This window comes from Neodiprion lecontei, chromosome 2 (genome assembly GCF_021901455.1).
Source record: "Neodiprion lecontei isolate iyNeoLeco1 chromosome 2, iyNeoLeco1.1, whole genome shotgun sequence".
In the NCBI taxonomy this organism is placed as follows: Eukaryota; Metazoa; Arthropoda; class Insecta; order Hymenoptera; family Diprionidae; genus Neodiprion; species Neodiprion lecontei.
This window is the reverse complement of record NC_060261.1, coordinates 30808033-30834678: the sequence shown is the minus strand read 5'-3', so window position 1 is coordinate 30834678 and position 26646 is coordinate 30808033. Positions and strand designations below refer to the sequence as shown.

The 26646-nt window shown below is 38.6% G+C and overlaps 4 protein-coding genes across 6 annotated transcripts; 2 read left to right on the top strand and 2 right to left on the bottom strand.

Annotated features, from left to right (window-relative positions):
• The first annotated feature begins 2485 nt into the window (after positions 1-2485).
• Positions 2486-9829, top strand: LOC107218832 (retinal homeobox protein Rx-B). Its single transcript, XM_015656852.2, has 3 exons — positions 2486-5282; positions 6138-6216; positions 7428-9829. The coding sequence occupies exons 1-3, from the start codon at positions 4874-4876 to the stop codon at positions 8260-8262; spliced, it is 1323 nt and encodes a 440-aa protein (XP_015512338.2). The 5' UTR covers positions 2486-4873; the 3' UTR covers positions 8263-9829.
• A 532-nt stretch (positions 9830-10361) lies between these two features.
• Positions 10362-13518, bottom strand: LOC107218819 (transcription termination factor 5, mitochondrial). The gene is made up of 6 exons (XM_015656837.2): positions 13133-13518; positions 12916-13046; positions 12441-12768; positions 11943-12361; positions 11607-11831; positions 10362-11512 (listed from the first exon to the last, which is right to left on the bottom strand). The coding sequence occupies exons 1-6, from the start codon at positions 13400-13402 to the stop codon at positions 11296-11298; spliced, it is 1590 nt and encodes a 529-aa protein (XP_015512323.2). The 5' UTR covers positions 13403-13518; the 3' UTR covers positions 10362-11295.
• A 129-nt stretch (positions 13519-13647) lies between these two features.
• Positions 13648-22128, top strand: LOC107218838 (condensin complex subunit 1). Of its 3 annotated transcripts, none has more exons than XR_006902978.1 (21): positions 13648-14032; positions 14173-14307; positions 14382-14557; positions 15106-15251; positions 15362-15443; positions 15830-15892; positions 15979-16212; positions 16290-16622; positions 16725-16893; positions 16951-17297; positions 17382-17549; positions 17651-17875; positions 17957-18201; positions 18290-18410; positions 18616-18954; positions 19134-19264; positions 19451-19705; positions 19867-20139; positions 20211-20353; positions 20454-20884; positions 21535-22128. XR_006902978.1 is itself a non-coding variant. In XM_015656858.2 (20 exons), the coding sequence occupies exons 1-20, from the start codon at positions 13909-13911 to the stop codon at positions 20789-20791; spliced, it is 4047 nt and encodes a 1348-aa protein (XP_015512344.2). In that variant the 5' UTR covers positions 13648-13908; the 3' UTR covers positions 20792-22128. The 3 variants fall into 3 exon arrangements, 1 of the variants encoding a protein (XP_015512344.2); XR_006902977.1 differs by having other exon boundaries at positions 20454-20891; XM_015656858.2 differs by having other exon boundaries at positions 20454-22128.
• Positions 22108-26294, bottom strand: LOC107218841 (regulator of nonsense transcripts 3A). Its single transcript, XM_015656860.2, has 6 exons — positions 26025-26294; positions 25366-25780; positions 25023-25174; positions 23153-23816; positions 22744-23051; positions 22108-22668 (listed from the first exon to the last, which is right to left on the bottom strand). Exons 1-6 carry the CDS (start codon positions 26139-26141, stop codon positions 22456-22458), a joined length of 1869 nt encoding a protein of 622 aa, XP_015512346.2. The 5' UTR covers positions 26142-26294; the 3' UTR covers positions 22108-22455.
• Between the last annotated feature and the right edge of the window lie 352 nt (positions 26295-26646).

Below are 26646 nucleotides of genomic sequence, written 5' to 3'. Positions count from 1 at the left end.
TATGGCACGGTGTTATGTCGTAATAATTATACTCGGTTAAATTGATCGGATTCACACGGAGCGTTGGAGTACTTAACAAGTTGGAACAATTATTGGACAAGACGGACTCTCGATGCATCAAGTGCGTCGGGATAAAGCTACGACGAATCCACAGAATTTTTAAGGATATACGAACAAGTAACACTCGGTATGTCTCAAATAAATCACAGGTACTCGATGTCTCTTGTTCTCACAAACGATTCGGCATGAATCGGAATTGGAGCCAAACAGACGTGACCATTTTTACAGACGACGAAGCTAAATTGACTTTTAGTGTATACGGTCGTACGGTAGAATGACAAGTGCGCGGTAAATGGTTGACGCTTTTTACAACCCGGTATGTATCGTACGTGCCTTTCGTTTTTTCCAATATTTCATTAGAAATCAATTCCATATGTTGTTATTATTCATTTGATTTTTTCAATCTTCCCTTGGTAATTTAGATACGAATATTAAGGGTAAGGGCGATGCGATTCGATAACAAAATGAATCGATTTTGTCGATTCGATTATTTTTGTTGATGTGGCTTGTTTTTCAAACCGAATATCCTGAACAAAAACCTCTCTTGCCTGAAGTATAACCATCAAAAAGCGACATTCTACTCGAAATTTAAGAATTCTATGTTTAAAATCCGAGCTTCTTGACGGAAATTTTTTTGCTCAGCAACTTTCGCGATTCGTACGAGAAAGTGTGATAAACAGCGACGAATTTATCAAATCCAAATTGAAATTAACCATCTTTATCAAAGTGTTTCTATGTATTTTAATCGGAAATTTATCATATTTCCCGAAATGAGTAAATTTTATTTAGTTTATACCGTGACTCAGCTATTTTTCATGCAAAAAATTTGGATAAATAAAATACCGTCGATACGTTTCAAAGATTATTAACTGTGATTTATACTTAAGACTCCTGCGTGAGTTTGAGGAAATACTGAGACTAGTCGGAACAAATTTTGATATTCTACGTGAAATAATTTGCTGAGCTGCGATAAACTGAAGTTTTTAAGCACAATGTTTTGCGAGGTGTGCGAGTCGATATTATTTAACTCAGTACTGTCGCAGTTAACCAAACGTGTCTGTGCGAAAAGTCTTCTCCACTTGCTGCTATGTATTCTTTTTACCTTTTCGCTCAATATTTGTTGAAATCAATCTTTGTGCAGCAAATGTACAGCAATGAATATTATTGTATTATTACGATGTACATCAAGGTTTGCTTGCATTTAGCGAACGTTTTGTTCATAACTTTGGCTCATTGTCAGAATAGTTTTCTTTGATTTTGATAGCAATTGAGGACACACCTTGTTATTATACTGCTATATCACTACTTTGCAATCATAAAACCGTCTTATTTCTGAAGAATTTTCGCCTACATCGTTATCGGAAATAGTTTCGCCCCAAGGGTTCAAGCATAAATTCTACATCTTTTACCAAGCACTCTGAATCACCCCATTTCCGGTACGAGACAGCATCCGCCCTGCTCTAACAATAAGTGATACGTGAAACGGATGAATAAGCAAACATCACAGTTCGTCGTAAGATAGTGATTTCATTTCGGTCTTTGGACATGTACAATATATGTGACGGACAAGTACGTAATTCGGTAATATTTCTACACGACATAACTCAACACATACAGTGCAAGCTGTTTTATTTCCCCACTCTTTTCCCCGTCCTCCATCCTCTGGGATCAGGACTCACTCGAGTCGAGCGCCAATCAGCGAAAGGCTCGCCTCCAACAGTCGACCGAAAGCTCACATGTATCCAACTCCTAGTGGAAGTATCGTGATAGGGTTTCGGGTGTTGCTGCACCAACACAAGCTGCGAATACTTTTACAAACCGACGATACGGTCACCCTGTAGGACTCCGTGAGACAAACGTGCACTTTATGAGCCGATATTCATTATTCGGAATCACATTAATTAACGCCTGAAGAATATTGCCATTGGAATCCACCACGAATCGGTTAGATACCGTAAGTTTTCTGTGAAACCTTGCTGCTAAACGCCGACAGATAGGCAACCAAATTTCACAGATAACTTGCGGTTTGTTAGTTTTGAAATTGATCGTAGGTACGGTATAAGATTAATTCACATCACTATAATAATTCGAGCGGAACATTTCGTCTTGTCATTGGTAATCATTGAATTATCGTGGAGTTTTATTCAAGAGACATTGGCACGGATGAGGGATTCCACCATATATATTTTCGAAGCCTCCAATGCTGGAGGTTTTTGGCGGGGTGACGTTCGCTGGTTATTGCGACGTAGAATGGAGATGAGTGCGCTTTTGTTATAAATGGGCGGAACAGCGACACGGAGAAAGTTGCCGAATGTTATAAGTGCAAGGGTCGGTGCAGGAGACAACCCGGTACTGCAGCTAGGAAGCATCGGACCTTTACTTATATCGTGGCAGGCTAATAACGTTGGTAATGTGATATGATTAGCTTAGTTGAGTTCAGTTTAGTTCATATTCGTTCAATTTAGTGGTTCGTCGGCAAAATCACGTCCAGTTAAACCCATTTAGGCGAGTTAACTTACCGCGGCTCTCCTATACCCGCGGCTCAATTCGCATACGTAACTTCCTTGCAGTTCTCCAACTCCCCAAGAGAATCGATACAACATCAACGACCTCCGCCTTGCCGTTCGCGAATAAACTCTGAGTTATCGCACATCACGGTATGCGTAATAACAAATAAAGACCTAATCGAATCGCGAATAGGCGTTGCGACTCTGCTGTCAATGTTGAAACTATACGCGAAATGAGAGTCAAACAGGAAACTGCCGAAGATACCGGGATTTATTCTGTTTTCCCGTTATTTCTGTTCAGTTTCTAAGTTCTTGCAACCGCGACGAATTTCCGATTACGCTTGTGCTTTTATTTTCGAAAACATCCGCAGAAAACATAAGAAAATTGAATCGAACGGAAGAATATCGATCGGCTATAAATCGTTGAGTTCCTCGCAAGTTTTAATATTTACAGTCTGTTTATACAATAATCTTTGGTTAAATTAATGTGAAAATCATACGTTTGGAACTTCCTTGAAACGTGTGCTCGAATAACCCATAGCATAGCTGTGTAATATACGTCTGTGGGTTTGCTATGGTGGTTTTTCTTAGAGACTCACGAGCACGGTAATGAAATTGGTGTTCGCGACCGTGTAGATATCATACAGATTCGATTTAGTTGGGTGACGGTCAGGGATGAAATGATGCACTTTTACCAATCAATTATGCTTCTAAACGACGTTTCGGCGGGCCCCGCCTGGCATCATCAGGTTTCTTTGATGTAGAATGAATAAAAAATTTTACATGAGATATTTACGTTGTTTACAAATTTACCGATGTACATAAATGTCACCGTTTATGCTTTAATCTGATTATTGAAACTAAAGTGAAGAGTACGATAATCTATTCAATTAAAAACCATCACAGCCAGTATAAAACACGACGTAAAAACGATTGAGGAATTTGCTAAGACGTCGTTGAGAAAATATTCCGGGAGTAACCTAATCGAATGTATCACGTGTACCTTCACAGGCCTGCAGTGTGCGCGTATACGTTAGATGAATGAAAATCAGTGCGTTTTAAGTTAATTACGGACAATTAAATTAGCAGTTGATACACGCGTATGGATGTGTGCACGTGATACATACATACACGTACAGAGACCGAATGGGGGTAGTTTGATTGGGCCAATTCGAGGCAATTCCTGACGATTGCTGGATTTGTCCAGCCCATCTCGAAGAGCTCGTGTCAGTTCAACTCTACCAGTCGGCGGACATGGAGCCGAAGAACCGATCGCGATATCAATGTTTCCGATTTCCGTGCGCACGAGTAGAACGCGAATTGTATCTGCGTAAAAACGCGGTTCCAGGACTTCCGAGCCGGGTGATCAAGGATGGATCCGCGCACCACGTTCGATTCAGTGATTACGCCCCAATTCCTGCCACCGATACCTAGACGCGTGGTTTTCACGATACAAAGAGAACGAGAGAAAAAACGAGCGAGAGAGGAGAGAGAGGAGAGAGAGAGAGAGAAAGGGGGCGGGGAGGCGGATTTCACACACGCACAAGAACGCGCGTCACAAGGTGGTGGGGAGCGACGAGAGAGGATTCGAAAAATCGTGCCGATAGGAAACCGCGTGCTCCGCGTCCTCTTCGCGGCTTCCTCATCCCGTCTCTTTCGGTGTGGGCTGCAAATGGAGCCGCGGCGAGGATCCTCGATGGCGGAGAACCGCGCACGAAAACCTGCGTGAATGTGAGCGTGAATACGCGGTCCAGGCGAGTGCGGCGGACCCGTATGATCCGGTGCGTCTGTGTCGGCAGCTGCCGAGCTCGACGACGGATGGGCGCGGAGGTTTGCCCTGACCGCATTGGTTGCAACGGGGGTGTAAGGGGCGGGGCTGCTCGGATTGGTTAAAATATAAATGTGTGTAAGTGTGATGTGAGAGGCTCAGTGTTACTCCCGTTGGTAGGCGAAGTAAGTGTTATCGAGGCAACCGACTCCGGCAGACTGCAGAGTCTGAACGAGTTCAGTCGGGCATCAAGGCCCGGTACAACTAGTTCAGTTCGTTAACTTTGGTTAAAACTAATCAAAATTAATCATAACCGCAACAATTGATCGCAATTGGTCCAGATTCCATTACGTTGTGTCGTTGGCAATCATCCACATTTTTGCATAATTGCTTTCAACTCAGTTTTATTTATGCGGTGCAGCGCGACTTCTGCCGGCTGAAATCTGAAAAATCGTTGAAGCCGATATACCGACTCGCGTTATCTCACCTCCGATCGAGGGCGTGTCGGGAAAAAATTGCTTCCGAATACTCCTACGTCATGGAAGGTGGCCCATTCGACGACCCCTTGTTCTCGGAGTTTGGGGCCCGCGGTGCCGGCGGAAGTGTTCACAGCATCCAAGTGATGCTGGGCCTTCACGGCGGGCATCACGGCGGCGATCTCCTGCCGCCCGGGGGCCCTCTTCACAAGTTGGATTCGTCGAACAGCCCGCCAACGCATCACCACCCTCACGTCGGGGTCAGTCATCAGTTGCACCAGCAGCAACAGAAGGAACTTAAGGAGCTGGAGCTCGCGGGAATGTACGCGCCGCAGCTAGCCCAGGCCCAGGAAGTTACCACTTCCACATCTTCGTCGGCGACGCCAACCTCGACGAACCTTCAGCAGGGACTGCAGCTCAACAATTCCGTCAAGAGGAAATCGGACGACTCTATGAACTCCATGGCTCCAGGTAAATTTCTCACATGTCGTAAAGAAGGCACCGGATACCTAATTAAAAGGAAATCGGAAGCACGTCGAAGCGGAGAAAATTTTAGTACGTTGCAAGTAATAGCGTTTGCAAAAGGGTCACGTCACAAACGGTGCAATGCACGAGAAATAACACGCGTTATTCTATTTCTGTTTTCTTGCCGCTTCGCACACTCCACGTAAATACGTAATACACCCGAGTTTATGATTTCACTACGCGTGTGGAGTATGTGCAAGCGTTGTAGGTATGTTTCAATTGGCCCGCGGCTAATTAAGAGATGACGCACGTTGATGACGACTGTAATACTTATACGAGAACCCGACACTGTCAGCCCGAAAATTTACAGATAGATATAGAAATCGATACGGGTGTTTAAGGAATCGATAAACTGAAAAATTTCGTCCAGCAAGAAAGGGATTAAAACGGTTTATCATCAAAGAGCGCGTCGCGGAAAGCAAAGTTTGAACGCAAACGCGTTAGATGTAATCCACGCCCCTCTTTTCTCCGTTATAATCAGAGTAAATTAAACGTGAATTGACGGCTTAACCAGCTGAACAACCCCGATGGCTGATGCAGTAATTTGTGAGCAGAGTCATAACGTATATTACAACCAGTACTGGAACTTGAACCAGTACAACCTGCGATCTCGGGAAGGATAGAGATTCTCTTGATACGTTTAAACAGTATCCAAGTTTTTGCTATATACACGAATTTTCCTGCGCCGATCAATCCTTTATCTACTCGAACGTACGCAGTCCATCCACGCTGTATCGGATTATGAACCAGTGTTGAAGCGCCAATTAAACTAATCGGTGTTCTGTTATTTTGGGGTTGCAGTGAGCAGTGATTCACAGCCAGTGAAGAAGGACTCGAAGAAGAAGACGGACAACAATGGCATCAAGAAGAAAAAAACTAGGTAAGTCTTAGGAAGAAAAATGTACGGTACAACAAGCAAAACAATAATCTTATTCGCCGGACTGCTCCGAACGGATTTCGATACCATCGAGCGTTATGGGGTTTAGTTTTTAAAGGCACCAAGCGTTTGTCCGCTGGGTACGTTTTTTTTTTTTTTTGCCCAGTATCAAACATCCGAGATTATCGAGTCGATCTTGACCATTATGGGATATGTACCCTCCCTCGCGTGCAGTGACGCGGGCATTTAGGTTCAGGAATTATGAGAATTTCATGAGGGTCCCTCATAGCACCGGGTGTTCGCATGTGTATTTTATACGTACCCACAGATATCTGGGTACGTACGTGTGAAGTGCATTCTACGGCACGCGGGTGGGTGGGTGAGTCGAGACAACATTTGGTCATCTCGTTACATGCGTTTGTGTATACGCATACCTAGGAATGCTCAATTTCCTCACCGACGGTTTCAAATACTGCTGCGATCAATCAGATGTTGCGATTGTAAAATGACGTTAAATCGTGCGATTCGATTTGCGCGTCCAACGGACACGAACAAATGTTGACCTGTTTTCGATAATACGCATACTGCGATGTTTTATCGGATTTCTCGCACCGAACGGTAAATTGCATTCTACGATATCATTACGAATGAGATAGAATTGAATGTAGGTATGAAAATCAATCGATGTAACTTGTATAATTCCCGAGTTTAACATATCTGACAAAGCCAACTAATGGCAAAATATCTTAAACTCCGTTGGAGCAACAATTTTTGATTATAAAAATTATTTTTTACGGTAAATTCCACCTCGCGTCGACAATGTGTGACAATATAATATAGGCAGGCAACCGTTTACAGGGTGTTTTATCCCATGCACCGACAATTTTCCTATAAAGTATAACGGGCCGATTACCCTGTTTCGAAAATCGAACGTTGCAGACTAAATACACAGTTCGAAAAAAAATGTCCCAGCAGGTCTATGAAAAATTTTTGGGTAAACTTAACCATTTTTAACTGTAATAATAATCGAAGAATAAGGAAAACTTAAAAATTAAACGTTGATATGACAATTTAAATGTTAAACTTACAAGAGTTCGCGTCATATTCGTTAGCAAAAATGTAACTAATACCACAAATATAAAGCGGACCTGCTGGGAAGTTTCGTTTAGTTAGATTTTTCTGACAGTCATAGAACATCTTCTTGTTTCCTACAGAACAACATTCACCGCTTATCAGCTGGAGGAACTGGAGCGAGCTTTCGAGCGAGCGCCGTATCCTGACGTGTTCGCGCGGGAGGAACTCGCCCTGAAGTTGTCGCTGAGCGAGTCCCGGGTGCAGGTCTGGTTCCAGAACAGACGAGCCAAGTGGCGGAAGCGCGAACCGCCGCGAAAAACGGCAAGCTACATGACAGCGGGTTCGGCGAGCCCGGGGCTGAGCGGCTCGTTCACTTCCCTGAACAACAGCTTGAACCCCTTCACGTCGTCGGCGAGCGCCGCGGCGCCTCCCGACGCCTGGGCTTACACGCCGGCCTACGACTTGTCGCCGCATCTGAATCTCCTGAGCCCCTCGAACTCGCCGTACGCTTCCTCGGCGTTCGGGGGACCGAGCAACAACGGCTCGGCATATTCTTACACGACGATGATACCGCAGCACGACGCGTCCCTCTTCTCCGCGCCGCCGAACAACACGATGCGCGTTCACCAGGACTACATGAACGCGAACAACAGTTCGCCCCCGCAGCTTTCCCGCGCCGACTATCAGACGATGGTCAACAACCACTCGCCTCCCACTCACTTGACCGGCTCCATGTCCGAGGACGAGCACCAGAGCAAGCAGCTTGAGTACGTCAGCGGGCTCAGCCCGCCCGAAAAGTACCAGCACGATCAGGGCGACTACGTTCAGCAGCAGCAGCAGCAGTCTCAGGACCAGAAGCAGGAGTACAACATGCATTCGCCCCCCGGTCGCCAGGGCATCAAGGACCAAGTTCTCGTCAAGAACGAACCCGGCAACCAGCAGAGCTACGTTCAGCTACCTCCTTTTTTGAACTGACTCGAACCCTTGGGTTCGGGTTCGAGTCCAGATTTAATCACTAATTTTCAAGATGATTATACACACTCGTTCGATGGTTATTACAACTGACGCGGTCACGGGGTATATCGTACGCGTAGGAAAATTTCAGAGATATTTTACTCTGAAGGTTGATGAACAACTCGGTCGTTTGTTTTAAAAAATACCTTTTATACGCCACGATGCAATTTTGCTTATTGAAACTTTTTTGAAGTAGTAGGTAAACGGCAACATACTGAAACGTTATTTCGGTATAAAAGTGCAAAGATTTTCTGGCAAAATTTAATAGGTATACTTTTAGATAGTGGAGTAAGATCGATCTGGAACAGTGGTCTGAACCTTGCGGAGAATATTAGCATTTTGATGAAAAATATCTGACATTCTTTTTCATTAATTTTCATTTCTTCGAACGGCATACTTGGGTTGTTGGAAACTTTTCTTGAAAGCCTGTAAAACATGACTCTTCAGACCTGATTAAAAAACTTTGCCATAATGGTTTACTTGTAATACTATAAATTGAATATTCCTAACACCCGTATAGAAGTTTTTGGAGACAAATTTTATATAAAAAAAAAAAATTCGTAGCATTTCAAAGACGTTCGTTTCTAAACGTTATTTGAAGCATGCCGATTCGTTCAAAATGTACCCATTTCAATTGTAAATATTCTCTCAAATTTGTAAAAATGTTTTCCTGAACTTTTTCATCAAACCTTTCACTTCATGCAACGTCGCAAATAAGAATATCTCCAAATTATGAAAATCATTGAAACCGATAGGAAATTAATATATAAGCTAATCGGATATTCAGCTTCACCTGTGAGTTTCTTTCGCTTCCCTTGCGTGACAGCAAATTCTGACCGATAACGTTGGTCGGTAAATCTGCGTAAAAATGTTCATTTATGTTGTTTCGTATCCGGTTCTTCTTATCCGAGCGGGGTACCCGAAACCTTCAAGTGTCTTTAACGCCAGTGCCTTCTTTCGATATTAGGATCCCGGTTTGAGTAGTAAATACCTGTAAGTATAAGGGCCAAATATTCTAAGCCCAATGAGTATAAGCTCGTGTCATTAAAAAGTTTACGTTACTGTGTATGGATATACTTATTGTTAGTCAACTAAAATTTAAATTCTGCATCTATACACGGAGATTTACAGGAAGTGCTATTCGTATGCGGCTTTCAAATGATTGAACCGAAAGTGTAATCAGTAATTGGTCTACGGACGTCATTGGCTATGATTTTCTTTTTTCTCTTTTTTTCTACATCAATATTATTATTAAAGCGCTCGTTATAGTCAATCGCACCAAAAGATATAGTTAAGAGTATTAGCTGCGTAGTAGATTCTTGCCATTATGGAAATAACTGATTACCGGCAAATGTCGTCTCCTATTATTCCTAACAGTATTTATTGACTTGACGGTGTTTCACCACTTTGCAATAATACCAGGAATATTTGAATCGTTTTAAGCAACTAACGAGCTAATTCACGTATAAGTATACATATATGCATATTGTTGAATGTAATCATTTATAATAAAATACCTCGTCTGAGATACAGCTGCTTATTTTCTCCATACGGCTGCATTCTAGTTTATTAATCGGAACCGACTGAAGCAAAAATTAAACAACTACCATTGGACGCATGCGTAACATAAAATACTGTTTAGAAATACGCATGCATTACACACGTTACATCAAAAAACGAAGCTGTTATAAGAGAAAATATATATCGGCGTGAGAGCAGTTGACAGCGGCAGATTTGAATTCGATTTGTGATAGCAGACTTTTTTTTTGACGTAAATCCGATGAACCGCTTCAACGACAATTGTGAGGTAAGCGGTTCGACCAATCACAACAGCGCGCGAAATAGGGGTGCCCGAAAATCTATAGTGATCGCAGAGTGATCGGTAGTACTCGGCGAACTATAGCCGAGCAAACACGCCGAATTTCGCATCGCGATAACTTGGCCAAATACCGAGGAGGAAGCGACTGCGAAGTTCCCTGCATTGACATTTAATAGCGTTGTCATATAACCGTGTTCACGTAATTATAATCAGATTTTCATATTAAACTATAGAATGATACGTTTCAATTTTTTATTTTTACTCTTTATTTTTTTTTTCAATTTCATATCTACAATTTAGATTTCTGTACGAAAAGCAGTCATAGAACCATCGTTTATCATGAAACTCAACACTACGTGTTGTAGAGATCTATTCTAATTTTTCTCGGACATTCAACCCATCACTGACTGATAATTATTGGTGAAAATATTTGATTCGCAAGATTTCACATACTCTGTTAATGAGATTTAACTATGTATGTACATATAATACATACCTGTTTAATGTATCTTGGATGGTAAAGAATTTCGATAAGCAAAGAAATAGCAATGTAAATAAGAGACATTTTTCAGGTATAATACAGTTTTCCAAAAAATTCTAAGAAACCTGTGCGCCGCAGTGAAAAGAAAATGTTACACGACGAAATCGGTTCTGGTATAAAATTTAAAATATTCAGAATATTTACATAATATACAGGATCTGCTATTCATGAAAGCATCTTAAAGCCCCGCTGACCCGGTGTGTCATATATACAGAAATTTGCAGGTGATTGGAGCCCGTTCATGATCCACAAGAAGCCTGTCTCGACGTGTAAGTGATTTCATTGGCCGGATTTAACGGTACTGGCCAATGAAATCATCGGCCTTTATTCAACGTTGGATATTATCTTAGAGCATATAATACTTTATATGTTCTAAGGATATTGTGATTAAGTATATTTCCAAATCAAATCGATCTTATAATTCACTTTGTACAGTCGGAACTTGAATCTATAGCATTATTCACACAAATTTCTGGATGATGGTCGAACAGGTGGGAGGAAAAAGTTTGATCAAAAATCAAAAATCACGGGAATTATGCCATTAATTACGTAAGACTCAACATCTCGAATTTTTGTCTATAAACAACCGATACGAAAGTAGATTTAATGGTATAATAACTACGAAACCAGTTGTCTATTTTCCTTCTTCTTTCAAAACCTGGTTTTTTGTTACTTGATCCGACGTCAGTAAATGCTGTTCGGGCGTATCCTCTAATACACCGAGCCCGGAAAAATGAAATTTTTTTTCAATATAATAAACACACAAAGCAAGTTTCTGACTAGGACTCCAATTATTAGATTTCTCGGATTCGTCGGATTCAATTTTTTCCAGCACTTGTTCAACACGTGAACTGTTGAATAAAAAAAATAATTAATTTTGACAGTGAAGAAAGATACAAAGTTTGAATTTTTCTTAATTCTAATCACGAAAAAACATCGTCTTACCTTTTGTAGAGTAGAATATGAACATTATTCAGAATATCTTCGTTGGTATAATTTCTTTCTATTAAATAAAAATATGTATCCACCACGTGAATAAATGGTGCATGAAGCCACATTGAATTCTTCTGTAGGGACCGGTGAATAGAAGCTTGAGAGGCGCCTGTGTTTTTACTCAAAAATTGTAACAAGTCTGTACCTTTAGCTCGTACAAGTCCCTCTTCAAGTTGTCTTCAAAAATGAAATAAAAAAGCAGAGAAATAAAGAATTCTTTTTATATTAAGAATAACGGAGTAAACTTTGATAGTGAAAAAGTGATGAAGAACGAATTATTTCACTAACCTATTGAAATAAACGGAACTAGAGCTAAGCGTAAAAAGGCTGATGCTCTTCACATTATGCTCTTTCATGAACTGTAAACGATCTTTTGCTTTTCGTAAATATAGAATTAAGAGCAATAAGCGTTGATGATCCAAAAAACCTCTTAATTCCGGTATGCTCTGTATCTCTTTCAGTCTAGATTCTATGGTTTCCTTCGAGAGCAATAATATAGTAGGATATACTTTTAGCGCAGATTCTGTCACACCGTGTTTTTTAAGAATCTCTAACCTTGCAGGGATCAGGTCTGCCTTTACGTCCAAAAGTTTTGGATTTTTAATTAACAAAGGCTTCATATCACTGCCAGCAACTTGTTTATACGTCGTCAGTAACTGCTTGATATTTGTTGCGTCTGCACGAAGTAGAAAATTAGCTTGCTTTATCTATGGAAAACATAAATATAATTATTTACTATAAACAATTACTAATGATACCCGAAAAATAATTCAAAATTGACGTTACCTTAGCTTTAGAAAATTCGAGTTCATTCTCTAGACAGTCGATTACTTCTTCGATCGATCTTATAGAGAAATAACGAAACTTTTGTATAACTGCTGTTAATTTACTCAATTCCTTTTCAGTGTACTCCAGCCGCCACTTGAGATAATGCTCTAGGCAAATGGAGCGATATGTGTGAATAGAATTACTTTTTTTTAGTGAATCTAAGCATGGAACATCTGGCGGTGGTTTATTGAGAACACTGAAAATATTTTTCGCAATGTCAACATCAGCCGGTAGCAGATTCCAGTCCTGAAATTGTTGAAGACTGTATTCACAGCCTGTCATAAAACTGGAATACACAAGACTGAGGGTGAGAACTTCTGATATAACAGACATTAATAGTTAATAGTTTAAGGTATTTACTCGCGTTATCAAGTGATTCGAATGAAGTCATAATGAAAGTTGCATATTGTCACATTCTCAAGTATTTACTTACGGTTTTAATATGTTTGCTAATAATTTTGTGCAACCCAATTCTTGAAAGTAAGTTATTCTTCGCTCCAAAGTGGATGCTTTGAGAGATATTACTCCTATAATGTCCTTCACTTCGTTGCCAATTCCATATTTCTGTGTGTGGTATTTGCCTTTTTAATATGAATCAATATACGGTACTTATCGTCTTTTTATTTATTAATCTTGTCGCTCATACTCACCAAGCAAAGTGCGTAGGTTTCGGCGATTTGTTCGTTTGGAACCATGCGCAAGAGTTGATTTGCCTTTAAATAATGCCGTGCTTCTCTTGTGTCAATTTTCAATAACTTAACCAAAAATTTCATCTTTTCTACTGTGGCATTAGTTGTTGAATTATTGCATTGATTTTCTATCGTTGCTGAGATCTGTGTCATCTTTGTCACATGGAAGATAGTCGTTTTTAAACACTGTTGATTATTTGTAAGCCAATTTTTCAAAGTAAATCTCAGCATGATTTTATTTTCATCTCTGAATCTATTCCATCCGTGATTTAATGCCGCACCGGTGTTACGCTTGATACTTCAGGTATCGTTCTTTCGTGATGCCCTCGAGTAACCATATTCGGCGGGCCAAGTATTGGTCGGTAATTCAGACGTTCCCTGTGTTCGACGGTGAACGGAGACGTGATTGGAGTATTTTGTCCAATTTCGTCGACAAAGACATGTCTCTTTCTAACGCATCAATGGTAAGGAGCGTACTTCACGGTGAAGTTCTTACAAGCTCAAGTACTCTGAAGGTGAGTGCAGTTAAGCGGAAAACAGTGTAGACAACTCTGCAGACCCAAACATACATTGTTGTCGGCTATTTGAGCAGCGATAACCGGCAGTGTGATGTTGGCGTCACTAGATTCAAAATTCCGCCGTTACATCAATTGCGAACTAAGAACGCCATCAGTAACGCGTGTATCAACAACGTGTGAAATGTCAGTGAAACTCTGAGTAAATAATTCTATTCTAAAATGCGGAGCGCCATGCCCGAATTTGTGATACCGTCCGACAAGGATCAACTTCTTCAGACCCAGCCGGGAAAATACTCCGTTAGAAATGTATATCCGCTTCGGGACATACAAAACATTCTTGCTGGTATGTTATCATTATATTTTAGTCAAATTCCACTATTAAATATTCATTCCGGGTTTTGGTTTTTTTTCTGTCTTGTTTGTTGCTGTAATTTTGTGATAATTCTATTACTTGATAGTCCACCGCTGTAATTACTATTTCAGATACAAATGCTATCCTGCAGGAGGAGGGGCCCAGCTTCTTGCTCGAACACTTCGACAAATTCTTCTCTGTTCTCGTGCACGGCTCAAATTTAAAAATACCTGTTCACCTTTTAGCAGTTGATCGAATCCACAAATGTAAGTATTTCAACTTTCACAACTTTTACACAACAAAACATAATTCTTTACATGTTTTACTTGTTACTTTTCAGGCCTTAAAATGTTTACAAACGAATTAGAAAAGCAGTACGACAGAGGAAGAGAACCAGCGGCAGAAGATAAACCACAACTGCTTACCATCACCAATATGCTCGCTTACCTGTTGTCTAGTTTAATTCGTCACATCGAGATTGTTGTGTCTGAAGAATCTGCTGGCGGAAGTTCAAAGGTGAAAAACGATTTCTACAATTTCAAAACGTTCTCACAAAAACATTATTATAAAAACAGTAAGGGTAAAATATGAAATAGTACTCTGGTTTGTTGTCTGATTATAAAAAACTATTTAAATGTAGCAGCAACCCACAGTACCACAAACATAGCAACGATTTCTTTCAAGAAACTTGAAATCACAAAATTTAAACGTAATAGGTTAAAATTTCTTTTCTTAATCTTTATATTAATAAATCATAATACAAAGAAGCCACAAGATTATTAATTCTGCTTGTAAACCCTGATGTGTAGAACATGGAAATGACTCAAAATTTAGTCTCTTTTATTTTCGTTATTATTTTAGTTATTTAGCAATTAATATATCGTTCACCTTGATTATCTTCCAAAGAAGCGTTAGACGTCATTTTATTAAGTTAGGCAATTTACAAATGACTGCTATGTTTTATATCTTGCATAAGTTTTTGTTTTTATGTAATCTGCATCTACATCCAATCGCTCAGTTATTGTGTTTTTAATCTCTTGTTTGTCTTTGAAATTTTGCTTTAGCAACGGAAGAAAGTATCATCGAAAACGGATTGGGAACTCAAGTGGTATGATCAAATCGATGAAATTTTGGTACAGATATATCACTGGATACAATTGCCACTTGAAAAACTTTGGCAACCGCCAATAGCTGATGGGAGTTTTATCAAGTTAGTATTTCTTAGTCACAGGTTTATTTGGAAACTCCGAAAAAAATGAAAACTCTAAGCATGTCTTGTTAGAGAACCAATTGTATATTCTAAAATCTTTTATTGTCTAGGTGCATTTCAGAAATATGCTACAGGGTTCTAGAAAGATGCAAAAATGTCAAAGACAAATCTGTGCGGGAATCAATCTTCCAAGTGAGTTTTCATGGACAATATACAATTAATTCAATGCTTAAAGAACCTGTAAACCAGGTATTCACTGTTACTGAATATATTCTGAAAGTTATGGAGTCTTTGGCATAACATAGAAATATTTCAATCACTTACCCCTACTTTATTAAATGCTCATTATATCTTTGACGAATTGCTGAAAATATTTTTTTTCAATTTTCTACCAGCTACAGTGAATAATGAGTTTCGTAAAGTCTATTGAAAAAATAAGCTCTTATGAAATTTTGTATAGAAACTCTAGATTTGCAGGTTTAATTTTCTCTGCTATACCTACTATTTGAAAATTTTAAATCTGATTCCAGTTCTGAATACTAATTATCACTGGCAATGTCTAATCTCATTTATTTCAGATACTGGGGACTCTAGTAAAGCGGTACAACCATAGTATATCCTTTGTAATAAAAGTAGTTCAGGTTAGTAGCCTAAAGAAAATTCTTTACCTCAAGTTAACTAGAAGTATGCAGTTAATCCTGATGAAAAAATGTTTCCTCGGAATTAGTTGGTCAAAATGTGCGATGGACTAGCAGTGTATTTGGCAACTGGTATAATAGAAGTTATTGAACAAACCAAATGCACCGGTATCATTAAGGAGATACTGCGTGAAGTTGACCGAGCAACCCCAGAGGAAGGGGGGACGCGTAACATTGCGACTTTCCTTGACGCAATTGCTTCGTCAAAACCAAACCTCATATTACCAGCTGTTAGCAACTTGACTGACCATCTTGCAAATGAGGTATAACAGAGATCAGTGTAAATGATTGGTGAATTTTCTATGTTCAGATTTCGTGCAACACTTTCTTTGCTTTATAGTGCTACCTAATGAGAAACTGTGTGATTGGTATACTGGGAACGATAGTGAAAGAGATTCTAACGTCTGAAGATCTATCTGAAGATCAGAAGACAACACGAGACGAGTGTTTGGAGAACCTTATGGATCATTTGTTGGACACAAACGCGTTTGTTAGATCCAAGACTCTTCAGGTCTGGCAATATCTTTGCACAGAAGGTGCCGTGCCCTTAGTAAATCAAAACGCTCTTCTTACGGCGGTAATTCACCGATTAAATGATAAAAACGCGATTGTTCGCAAATATGCTTTTCAATTACTCAGAACTTTGTTGCAGTGCAATCCATTTGCTGGAAAAGTAAGTTTCTCTTGTCTTCTGTCTTCCATTGCCTAACATAACACTGATTTTGATAGATGATCTAATCATTACTTTACTTGTATTAATATTCGTTCTTTCCAGTTCAACTTAGACAAGTTGACACAGCAGTTGGCAGATGCAAAGAAAAAACTCAAGACTCTGAGAATAAGATTTGCAAGTATTAGTGAACCAGGAGCGAAGATTAGAGTAGACATTTGGAATGCGCTTGCCCCAAGCATCCAAAGTGCTATATCAAACATATGTGTCGAAGGTAATACCCTATCAAATGTATTTTTCTGGCCCTTTATAAAGGTGGCTAATCTTACAGAGCACATGGAATGCGAGGAGGATATTCTTTCTGAACTGGATTCTCGCTTTGAAAATTTGAGACAGCTACTTTTTCAAGAAAAAATCCGCGAAGCACTGGAACAGCTAATGAGTTTAAGTGCAAAATTGCCAGAAAGTTTTCCCATCGATACTATGACCCCTGAAAACAAAGAAGAGTTCCTAATGTCTGTACTGCACAAAGTATTCATAGATTCGCAAGAAGTTCAAATAGTTACAGAAAATCAAGGGAGTGGCGATATTGATCAACAAATGAAGGAATATGAGAAAGAGAAGGAAACGAGAAAAGAAGATTACGCAACTCAAGCAAGATTGGTGGAGTATATTAAGGTAAAGTACATAAATATAGACAATTAATATGCAAACACCATGTAAATAATTGGATGAGGAAACTTACCAGCTTCTCCATTTTAGAACTGTTTAATCTTCGCTACTGAGCTTTCTAAGGCGATACCTGTAGCAGAAATACGATTGTCCTCGATCTCATCGAGTGATGCCATAGAAGCTTGCAGTTTTCTAGGCATTGCATGTCAGTTTAAAGTTGAAGGAGCTAAAGATGCTATGCGCAAGGCACTTCGCCAGGTAGAATATTTTAAATTTTGCTCACTGAAGTACATTATACATATACATATATAGTAGAGATATTCGCTTATTATAATATTTACAATCATTTGAAAAACTAGGTTTACAGTTCTGATGTATCAGTTTGTGAAAATCTGGCTGAAGTATACACGGAGTTATACATCAGAGATAGTGAACAGTATACCTCGGAAAGGCACAAGGCATTAGTTATTGCTAAAGCACTTATTAAAATGGTGAAGAGTCTGGAACCTGGTGAAAGTCCTGCTCTCACAAAACTCATTACGCTATGGCGAAAAAAAGAAGTAATAAGTGCAGAGGTGTTTCGGGTAAGTACAGTGAGACAAGCTTAGGATTCATTTTCATTATGGACCTGAGAGCTTAATTACTGTTTGTATTATTTGGAAAAGGTATTGTGGGAAAGGTTTTCTCTCAAGTTAACCGACACCTTGCCAGAAGAGAGTCGAGCGGCACTTATGCTCTTAACTATGGCATCTACAACTGAGTCCGCAGTTGTTACGGGTAACTTTGACATTCTTGTCAGTGTGGGCCTTGGCCCAAGGGCAGAAACCGACCTTCTACTCGCTAGAGATACTTGTCGTGCAATGACCAAAGTGGCAGTGCAAAATCCTGACCCATTAAAATGCCCATCGAGGTAAATCATTCAATTTAGTTAGCCCTTTGGTCAACGTACCTTTCGACTGACTCCCTAATTCTCTATCGAACCCATTTACATTTCATAGGCTTCCCAATGAGCACGAAGTGTTTGAAAAAATTCTACTTCTGTTGGTGAATAAATTTCAAGACATTGACGAAACTTGCTATACCACATTCTCAACGGAAGCAATCAATGCTATTTATCACGTAAGATTTTAATCTTGATTCCTTAATTCGTAATTTTTTTCCCTTTGCTCGAATTTTCAGGTATTGATAAATTATACAATTGATTATCACGTATTTTTCGTTCTTTCATGCTGCCTTTTTGCGCGGAATGATAACGTTTTGGGTTAAATAATGAAAATCTTGTATATTTCGATGAAGTAAAACACATTACGTACTTGATTTGCAGTTAGCAGACCAACCAGATTTATTGATGAAACAAATGCTCAGCCAGTTGGTGAAAAATTTTCAATTGGCAAATGGTACAATTCACAGAAGAAACATGCCTTCTGCACAACTTGCAAACCTATTACACGTTGTTGGCCACATTGCTATTAGGCAAATGATACATTTGGACATGCATGTATACAAGGAATTGAAGCGAAGAAACACACTGATAGAAATGGTGAAATTGAAGAGGAAAGGAGATATAAATATTCGAAATATTGCAGATACAACGGCAAGGAGCATTCGTGATGGCGAATTGGATACACCTTCCAGTGCTAGTCGGATGAGGCGCCTAAAAGATGTAATTTGCTTGAATAACAGTTTCATGAATCTAAAGCTACTTTTTGTTCAACACGAAATATTTTTGGCTTAATATACAGTTTTGTAGTGCAGCATGTCTGGCTAAATTTTCATACTTAGTATTATTCAAAATAATTGTATTATTCTAAATTAAATACTAAAACAAATTTTAATACTTAGACTTCTACGATTGAAGATAATGGACAAGAAGCAATAGAGGGTGCAACAGCGGATGACAGTGATGCTGAGTTTATTCACAATGTCTTGGAAAATGAAGTGGTTTCAGGAAACGGATTATTAGCCAAGTTTGTGTAAGTTGCAAATTATTGAAGGAACGGTGTACTCCCGTAATTCTAACAGTTATCAATGCACAGGTATATCTACCAGTGGATAAGAAAAAAACAATCAAATCTCACTGAAAATCTTTCAGAATTTATTTTGTACTACTGCATTAACTACAGGACCTTAAGTCAATGTCGTAATAACAATTTTTACAGGCCCATGGTTTTGGATGTTTGCCAACATCCTGAAAAGTACACGGATGAAGATGTGCAGATATCAGGATCACTTGCTCTTAGCAAAATGATGACTGTAAGCTCATTGTTTTGCAAGGAATATCTTCAGCTTTTAATTACTATAATGGAACGGTCGCCATATCCATCTAATAGAGCAAACCTCCTTGTTGGGGTAACGGATCTGATGAATAGATTTCCAAATGAAGTAGAACCTTGGACTAAGCATGTCTATGGCAGGTAATCTGTTTCATTTGCTTTTTTTTTATTTTCTTTTTTAAAGCTTCTACCATGAATAATTTTTCAAGTTCAGATGAAACGCATTGAAACTATTTCTGCTAATGATTTCGTTCATCATTTAATTAGTCATTCATTAATTCATTTGTTTTTTTGAATTTTAGACTTAGGGACGAGTCCCCGCTAGTCAGACGCACTTGTGTCAAAATGTTGTCAAACTTAATAATGAAGGAAATGGTCAGAGTTAAAGGTCAAGTATCAGAATTGGCACTCTGTGTCAACGATCCAGAGGAAGACATTCGTCAAGAAACTATAAAATTTTTCAATGAACTGGCCAATAAAGGGAACGCTCTATACAATATCATGCCTGATATTCTATCGAGGTTAACAGACTGCGATTTGAAGCTTGATGAGGATAAGTTTCGGGATATAATCAAGTAAGGACTCAAAATTATCATTTTTCATACATCATTGCATTCCAAATACAACATGGCTTTCCGTTTGACAGATTTGTCCTGGGTCTTCTGCAAAAAGAGAAACAAATCGATGCAATCATTGAAAAAGTCTGCATCAGATTCAAACTGGCTACAACTGAGCGTCAATGGCGCGACTTGGCGTACTGTCTCTCGCTCCTTAAGTTTAATGCAAAAGGTGACTTTATGTAATAATCTAAGTAGAATTCTCCATAGACCAACATTTATATATTTTGCATATTTATGTATTACTTTTGTTTTTTTTTTTTTTTTTACAGGCATTCGTCGCCTTGTCGATAATCTTCACCACATGAAGGACAAAATCCATCATGAGCCAGTGCTCAAAGTTCTTAATGAAATTGTGAATCAGGCAAGGAAAAAGACTGAAACTAAGGCAGCATGTCTTGAACTAGAAGAAAAGCTGAAGCAAATGCTTGATGGCAATGACAAAGAGAATGAAAAACCTGATTCTGACGCCGCTATCATGCCGCCACCACCTACAACGCCACGACAGCTTACAACGTCACGACAAACTGCAACCCCTCGACAAGCAAGAACACCACGAGAAGCGACAAGGAGAAGCAGTAGAATACGGTCCACTCCAAGAAACACGTAATAAACGAATAGGTGCATGAGAGAATGGGACAAGTCAATTGAAAAAGCGTAATGTGAAGAATAAACCACTTCGGGAACATAAGCGAACAACTAGGTAATAGGTAAAAAAATCATTGATCTTATTTTTTTTTAACTAAAAATATTTTTCAAGTTTTATATCAATCATTCCTAAACTCACAGTTACATTCTGCAACGCGACTGTTTAGTGAATTGAATCATTTCTAATAAATATTAACTATGGCGCAACTTTATAATTCTCTTTGAATTGAAACAGAATGACCATTTTACTCATCTTTGTTCTTGATAGCTGTAGCTTTCCTTATGCCGGTATTAGCATATTATCTACTATTGATAGTTAGAAATATAATAAAGCGGAGACATTTAACCATCTGGATACCAGCTGGGTCGCAAGTGACTCAACACCTTAACAAAGTCATTTACGTTCATTTTTCGTACTCTGTTTTTTCTTTTGTACTGTTTTACAAACTTAATATATAAAATTCGGGCATGCACCATCATATTTCTAACACTCGGACTTTTCTATTTTACTAGTTTACATGTTGAAACAACGAATATAGACGTATTTTATATATGAAAGAATTTTTCGATCACTCATGCCAGAGGTGTTCACAATCAAGATGCCAGAATACGCTGTCCCCAGTTGGTTAATTTCTCTCGGTTCTTCTTTATTTTGTCTTTATTTTCTTTAAGCTAATATACATATACTGAAAACTTTATATACAGATAATGGTACCAATTAGTGTGGCGAAGCAATTCTCTCAATTCCGATTGAAAGTCATCCCAGAGTGTAATTACGCCTGTTGAAAGGTAATGTAATGCACAATTTTTTCTGTAACATGTTGTACTGTTTTCCGTGTAGATTACTCAGTGAGCGCGAAGAGCACTTTCTTTACAGTTTCGATACAAAAATAATTGTAAATTAGGGAAAGTGGACCAAGCGCAGTAAGTAGTTGACACCATTATTTTATGAAGAAAATCTGCTTAGCTGCTACTTCATTAATGGGCAGAAATCAAAAGATGAAGTATTAAATTAGTCGGTACTTTAAAAAGACACATCTTTTATTTATTTTGTCAATTATCATAATAGACACTTATATATGCAATCGATATATAGAATGTTATGAAGGAACAGATAAACCACTTGCAATAACAAACCTTTGGAAAGAAAACTAAAAAAAATTATATAATATTATTTACATCCATGTCATTATTTTATTTTGGAAATTGTCACCGACTTCTACGCTGTGGTTTGCAATGAGTAACCCAAAATCATCAAGAGGTTTTTTTCTGTAAATAATAGTAATAACAACATGATATCTAGTGATCTGAAGTTTTTCCATTACAAGAGAAAAAAAAATTTAACTACAATACCACACTAACATTTGACGAATGAGTGGGCTTGATTACTTCTGATGGAAAGTACAAAAGCAAAACATAACATACGTGGATACAATCATTGTGATCTACGATATACATAAAATATATATTGTCCAAACAGTTACTTAATAGCGATGGCAAATCCGATCGGAAATTGTTACGTATAACACTGTACTCTTATAATATCGTAAAAGAACGTTGCGCGATTAAAAAATAACTAAATGGTGATGCAGCTAGTATTTTGTAAACGAATAGGAAATCAGATGTCTAAGGTAGATCGCGGCTCAGGCTACGCTTAAAAGTCATTGATCTAACTTCAGCGGCAGGTTTACTTGGTTTAACAGCTGTGGAGGGAATAGGGCTTGGAGTTGGGCTCTGAGAAAGAGAAGCTCGTTCATCGTTGGTTGACTTTTCGCGTTCTAATCGCTGTTTACTGAATTTTCCCATGCCAGGTCTGTAAATTTCCATTGCTGGCCGATCCTATAACAAGATTGTATCAATAATGCAATGTACAAGTTAGTATTTTTACTAAAAATAAGCGCCATGATAGCATACCTTGTTTCTGATTCTTCGCTCCTGCCTCGGGTCTTTCTTGGATTTTTCTTTGTCATTTTTTCCATCTTTTTTTAAACTACATTGATCACCTCCATCCAACGATTTATGCCGCCTAAGGGTTGCCCCATCACCACCACTTCCCTCCCCACCGCTCTCCAATGAACTCCGCCTCTTCATTACCTTTGTGCCTTCCTGCATACCTAAATCGGTTATATAAATACTTTCAGAATCAATCTGGTCATTTGATTTAGATTTGGCTGAGTCTGCAAGGTGTTCTTCGGGTGAAGTTAACGCCTCTATTTCTCTATCTGTAAAAAGTAAATGAGTGACACATCCGTTATAAAATAAAACTCTTCTAGTTATACAATGGAAAAATATTTAGTTAAACAAAACTGACGAATGTTCTTACCATGTACTTCGTTTTGTGTTTTAATTTCGTAAGTCTCACATAGTTCTTTTGATTCCTTACATCCTATTTCTGGTTCGGGTTTAGGTTTGGACTTCTCTTCTTTTTTCTTTACTTCGTCCTTGAGAATCTGAATTTTCTCAGCCTTCATCACATTCAGAGCAACCTCTGACTTCTTATCTTTCTTTGAAAACGATTCACGTTCCTCCTTTTTTGGCTTATTAGCATTACTAGGCTCAGATCCAGTTTCTACGTTCTGCCGCTTAGCCTCAGCTAACCTTTTCTTCTCTTGTCTCATTTTTTCGTAACTTTTCCCACGCTTTTCTTCCACTCTTTTATCTTTAACTTCACTTTCTCTGTCTTCTTCTCTCGTTTCATTTCTACGTTCTTCCTTGGAATCAATTCTCCTATCTTCCTTCGAATTTTCTCTTTCCTCTTTTTTAATAAAAGACTTTTTTTCTTCGTTTCTTCGTTGATGCTTTACTTCTCTGTCTTTAAAGTTTTTCCCTGGAATTTTCAAGTCTCTTTCTCTCACAGGCTTGTCACGTTGTTTCTCCTCTTTTCTGTTACGACTCTTTCCTTCTTTAGGCGACAACTTTTCCTTCTCATCTTTGGTTTCTTTCGTTTCCTTGCTTGTCTCTTTGCCAAGGTCGGGATTTTTTAATACCTGTAACAGCGGAATCTATTAACTGACATCATGAAAATTTTGTGGAAATCGAATGATGTAGTAGAAGTTATAATCAATTCTGGCAAAGAATATAACGGTATTGAACTGCAGGTGTTTTCTATTAAAGAATATCATTATTGTAAAAAAGGGTCAACAAGTTTCACATGGTTTTATGTGGTAAAAATTAAGTAGCTAGTAAAAAGTTAGTTTCGTGCTAATTAGGGTGTTAACAAATTTGGTGGATGCTTATAGATCTTATCAATTCTCCTACTCTATATACAATGGTTGAGTAATGTCTAAAATATTAATACAACAGCTGCTCTTCGCTAATGTATTGTGTTGACGACAAACAGCGACATGAATTTCTTATTTATTCATTAGCAGTCGATCTGTTCATGAGTTCTTTCTGAATCCGGGTAAGCCATTTTTGAAAGCAAATTTGAACGATGAAATTTGATCACACTCCATCATTGCACTGCAGCTCTTCGACTTCGATAGACAGTTGGTAGCTTGAGACTCCCAAATCTTTTTCAAATTAACGGATTGACTTTGTGGCAATTCGGGAAAGACTTCTCGCTTTCGTACAAATTGTAAAGACCGATTGAAATTTGTTTTTTCATTATAATTATTTTCGAGATAAAACCATCGGCCATTATAGCAATTCCTTTTGAAGTTTCTATCATCCCGTAAGTAATCTTTATCTCTATAATCAAATAGTTTTCTAAGTCCTGTTTGCTTTGCGTTTATACTTTCGTATCGTTTAATATGTGCAACTGATAGATCCTTGGAATAATTTTCTGTAAAGTGGTTTCCCTGATTTGACTCTTGATGAATTTCCGGTTGTTTCTTGTTTAGTTCCACTTTAATACTGTTATCACTGCAATATATTTCTCTACTGGATTGGGTGCAAACTTGATAATTTTTTGTGGGTGGTTCAGAAAAGGTGTCTCCGCTAGGTTTAGGGTTGGCTCTAACACCGAGGAAAGGTAATTCAGATCTCAATTCTTCGTTGCTGCATAGTAGCTGTAGATAGGAAAGGTCAGTGTCAGTAAATACAGTAAAGAGTAATAAATGTATCTCTAAACAAAATGGATGTTCTAGCTAGTGTCGTGTTATTCTCTACTGTATTTAATGGCACATGTACCCTGCCAAACCAACTCATTCTCATATAAAAAAAAAATTCGCTGGCAGTGTTTTTATCAGTACCTTAGATATTGTTAATTCATCTTTAGCTCTTCGCCTCTCCAAATCCCTGCGCCGTCTTTCTTCGCGTTTCTCATCACGCAGTCGCTGCTTATCTTGCTTACGTTGCTTCAAAAATTCTAAAAGTGGAGTCGTCGTAACCTTCTTGGACAATCCTGTAATTTTGTAATAATAATTATCGCATAGTAATTGTTTCTAAGTGAAAGCTTACAATACAAAAAAAAATAGTTTGCATATATTTTGTTTGATGATAGCTTGTATATCATAATTAACAATAATTGCAATATATCACAATAAATTATTATAGTGAATCGATAAAATACATATACAATTGTCGGGTACGCACCATCAGATGGTTGATAGGAGTACTCAGTTTTAGGCTGACTTAAGCCTGACTCAGCTTCCTGATTTTTCAGGCATTCGAGAAAACTAAGGTAGTAGGGATCTGTCTTGAGCGTGCCACATTTCTGATCCTTTTTCTTGCCAACTCGTTTTTTTGGCAGTCTTTGGAAGGGGGCGAACTCAACCACAGCTGGATACTCGGTACCCTTGGCGTCGACGAATACATAATTATCAAACTTTTCCCTAAATATGAATATATCCTGTTGCTCGATGAAGTTTATATAGGCTCGGGAAAATGCGTGTTGACCCAACGACAAGTCCGCTTTTACAAAATACATGTAATCGTGGTCCGGCAACGGTGAGACTTGCTCAATAAATTGCTCCAGAGTCATAGAAGGCGGAAGTCGCCGAATAACGACCTGCGAAGAATTGGAGAGATAAGAAAACTATCTTTCCGAAGTTGCGATCACATTTCGCTGACATATTTTTGTTTGAAGTGGTATCGTATCCACGATCAGTGATTCAAACGTTAGAACATGAACTGGATCCTAACCTAAAATGTATATACGAGACTATCCCTGGTGCAGATAGCTAATTCTTACACGACAGCGAGACTCGGATCTAGACTGGATTAGATACATTTATTGATTGTTCAAGCCTTACTTTGGTCATGGGACGGCATTTATCTTTTTTGTTATCCTTGGGCTTGTTCGCAGCATCTGGTGTACTTGATTGAGAATCTGTCGGAGGTGAAACTTCGGGCTGTGTTTCTTCAGTCATCCTAAGACCCAAATTTCTGTCAGAGTCACTTCAAATACGCGGAATATTCGGTGTCATTCAATTCGTAGCTGCGTGTTTGCCTCTTTTTGTTTTTGACGCGATTATACTTCGGGCAGACAATTTTTAAATACACCTCAACAAAATAAACCCCACGCGCACACAGACTGCCCACTAACCAGGCCAGCGATGCCACATTTACCGTTGCATTAGCAAAAATTACCATGTAAAAAAGGCTTAAAAATAATCCGAATCCATATAGTATAATCAATTTGTGGGGTTGGCAGCATTGCGAATGTTTTAAAGATCGAACAGCAGGAATTGATAGATTTTTGTTTTATCGGTTTTTATCAGTTTTTACTGAACATAATATAAGATACCCGAAATTTAAATATATTGTATCTATCAATAATCATTTTCAGTCATTTCGACGCAACTATCGTATAATAGTTTTCTTACAACTTCAATACTAAGATTATTTTGTTCAAATTTTGTCAACACTTGGCAT

Excerpts from the sequence above, each read along its gene's own strand:
- LOC107218832 (XM_015656852.2), top strand. The coding sequence starts at position 4,874 with ATGGAAGGTGGCCCATTCGACGACCCCTTGTTCTCGGAGTTTGGGGCC. Across the intron at positions 5,283-6,137 it reads TATGAACTCCATGGCTCCAG|TGAGCAGTGATTCACAGCCA; the intron begins GTAAATTTCTCA and ends TTGGGGTTGCAG. Across the intron at positions 6,217-7,427 it reads ATCAAGAAGAAAAAAACTAG|AACAACATTCACCGCTTATC; the intron begins GTAAGTCTTAGG and ends TGTTTCCTACAG.
- LOC107218819 (XM_015656837.2), bottom strand. The coding sequence starts at position 13,402 with ATGCTGAGATTTACTTTGAAAAATTGGCTTACAAATAATCAACAGTGT. Across the intron at positions 12,769-12,915 it reads TTAGCAAACATATTAAAACC|TTTTATGACAGGCTGTGAAT; the intron begins GTAAGTAAATAC and ends TGTGTATTCCAG. Across the intron at positions 11,513-11,606 it reads CATATTCTACTCTACAAAAG|TTCACGTGTTGAACAAGTGC; the intron begins GTAAGACGATGT and ends TTTATTCAACAG.
- LOC107218838 (XM_015656858.2), top strand. The coding sequence starts at position 13,909 with ATGCGGAGCGCCATGCCCGAATTTGTGATACCGTCCGACAAGGATCAA. Across the intron at positions 18,411-18,615 it reads CAATCAATGCTATTTATCAC|TTAGCAGACCAACCAGATTT; the intron begins GTAAGATTTTAA and ends CTTGATTTGCAG. Across the intron at positions 19,706-19,866 it reads ACTAAGCATGTCTATGGCAG|ACTTAGGGACGAGTCCCCGC; the intron begins GTAATCTGTTTC and ends TTTGAATTTTAG.
- LOC107218841 (XM_015656860.2), bottom strand. The coding sequence starts at position 26,141 with ATGACTGAAGAAACACAGCCCGAAGTTTCACCTCCGACAGATTCTCAA. Across the intron at positions 25,781-26,024 it reads AATGCCGTCCCATGACCAAA|GTCGTTATTCGGCGACTTCC; the intron begins GTAAGGCTTGAA and ends AATTCTTCGCAG. Across the intron at positions 23,817-25,022 it reads ATGAATTAACAATATCTAAG|GTATTAAAAAATCCCGACCT; the intron begins GTACTGATAAAA and ends CCGCTGTTACAG.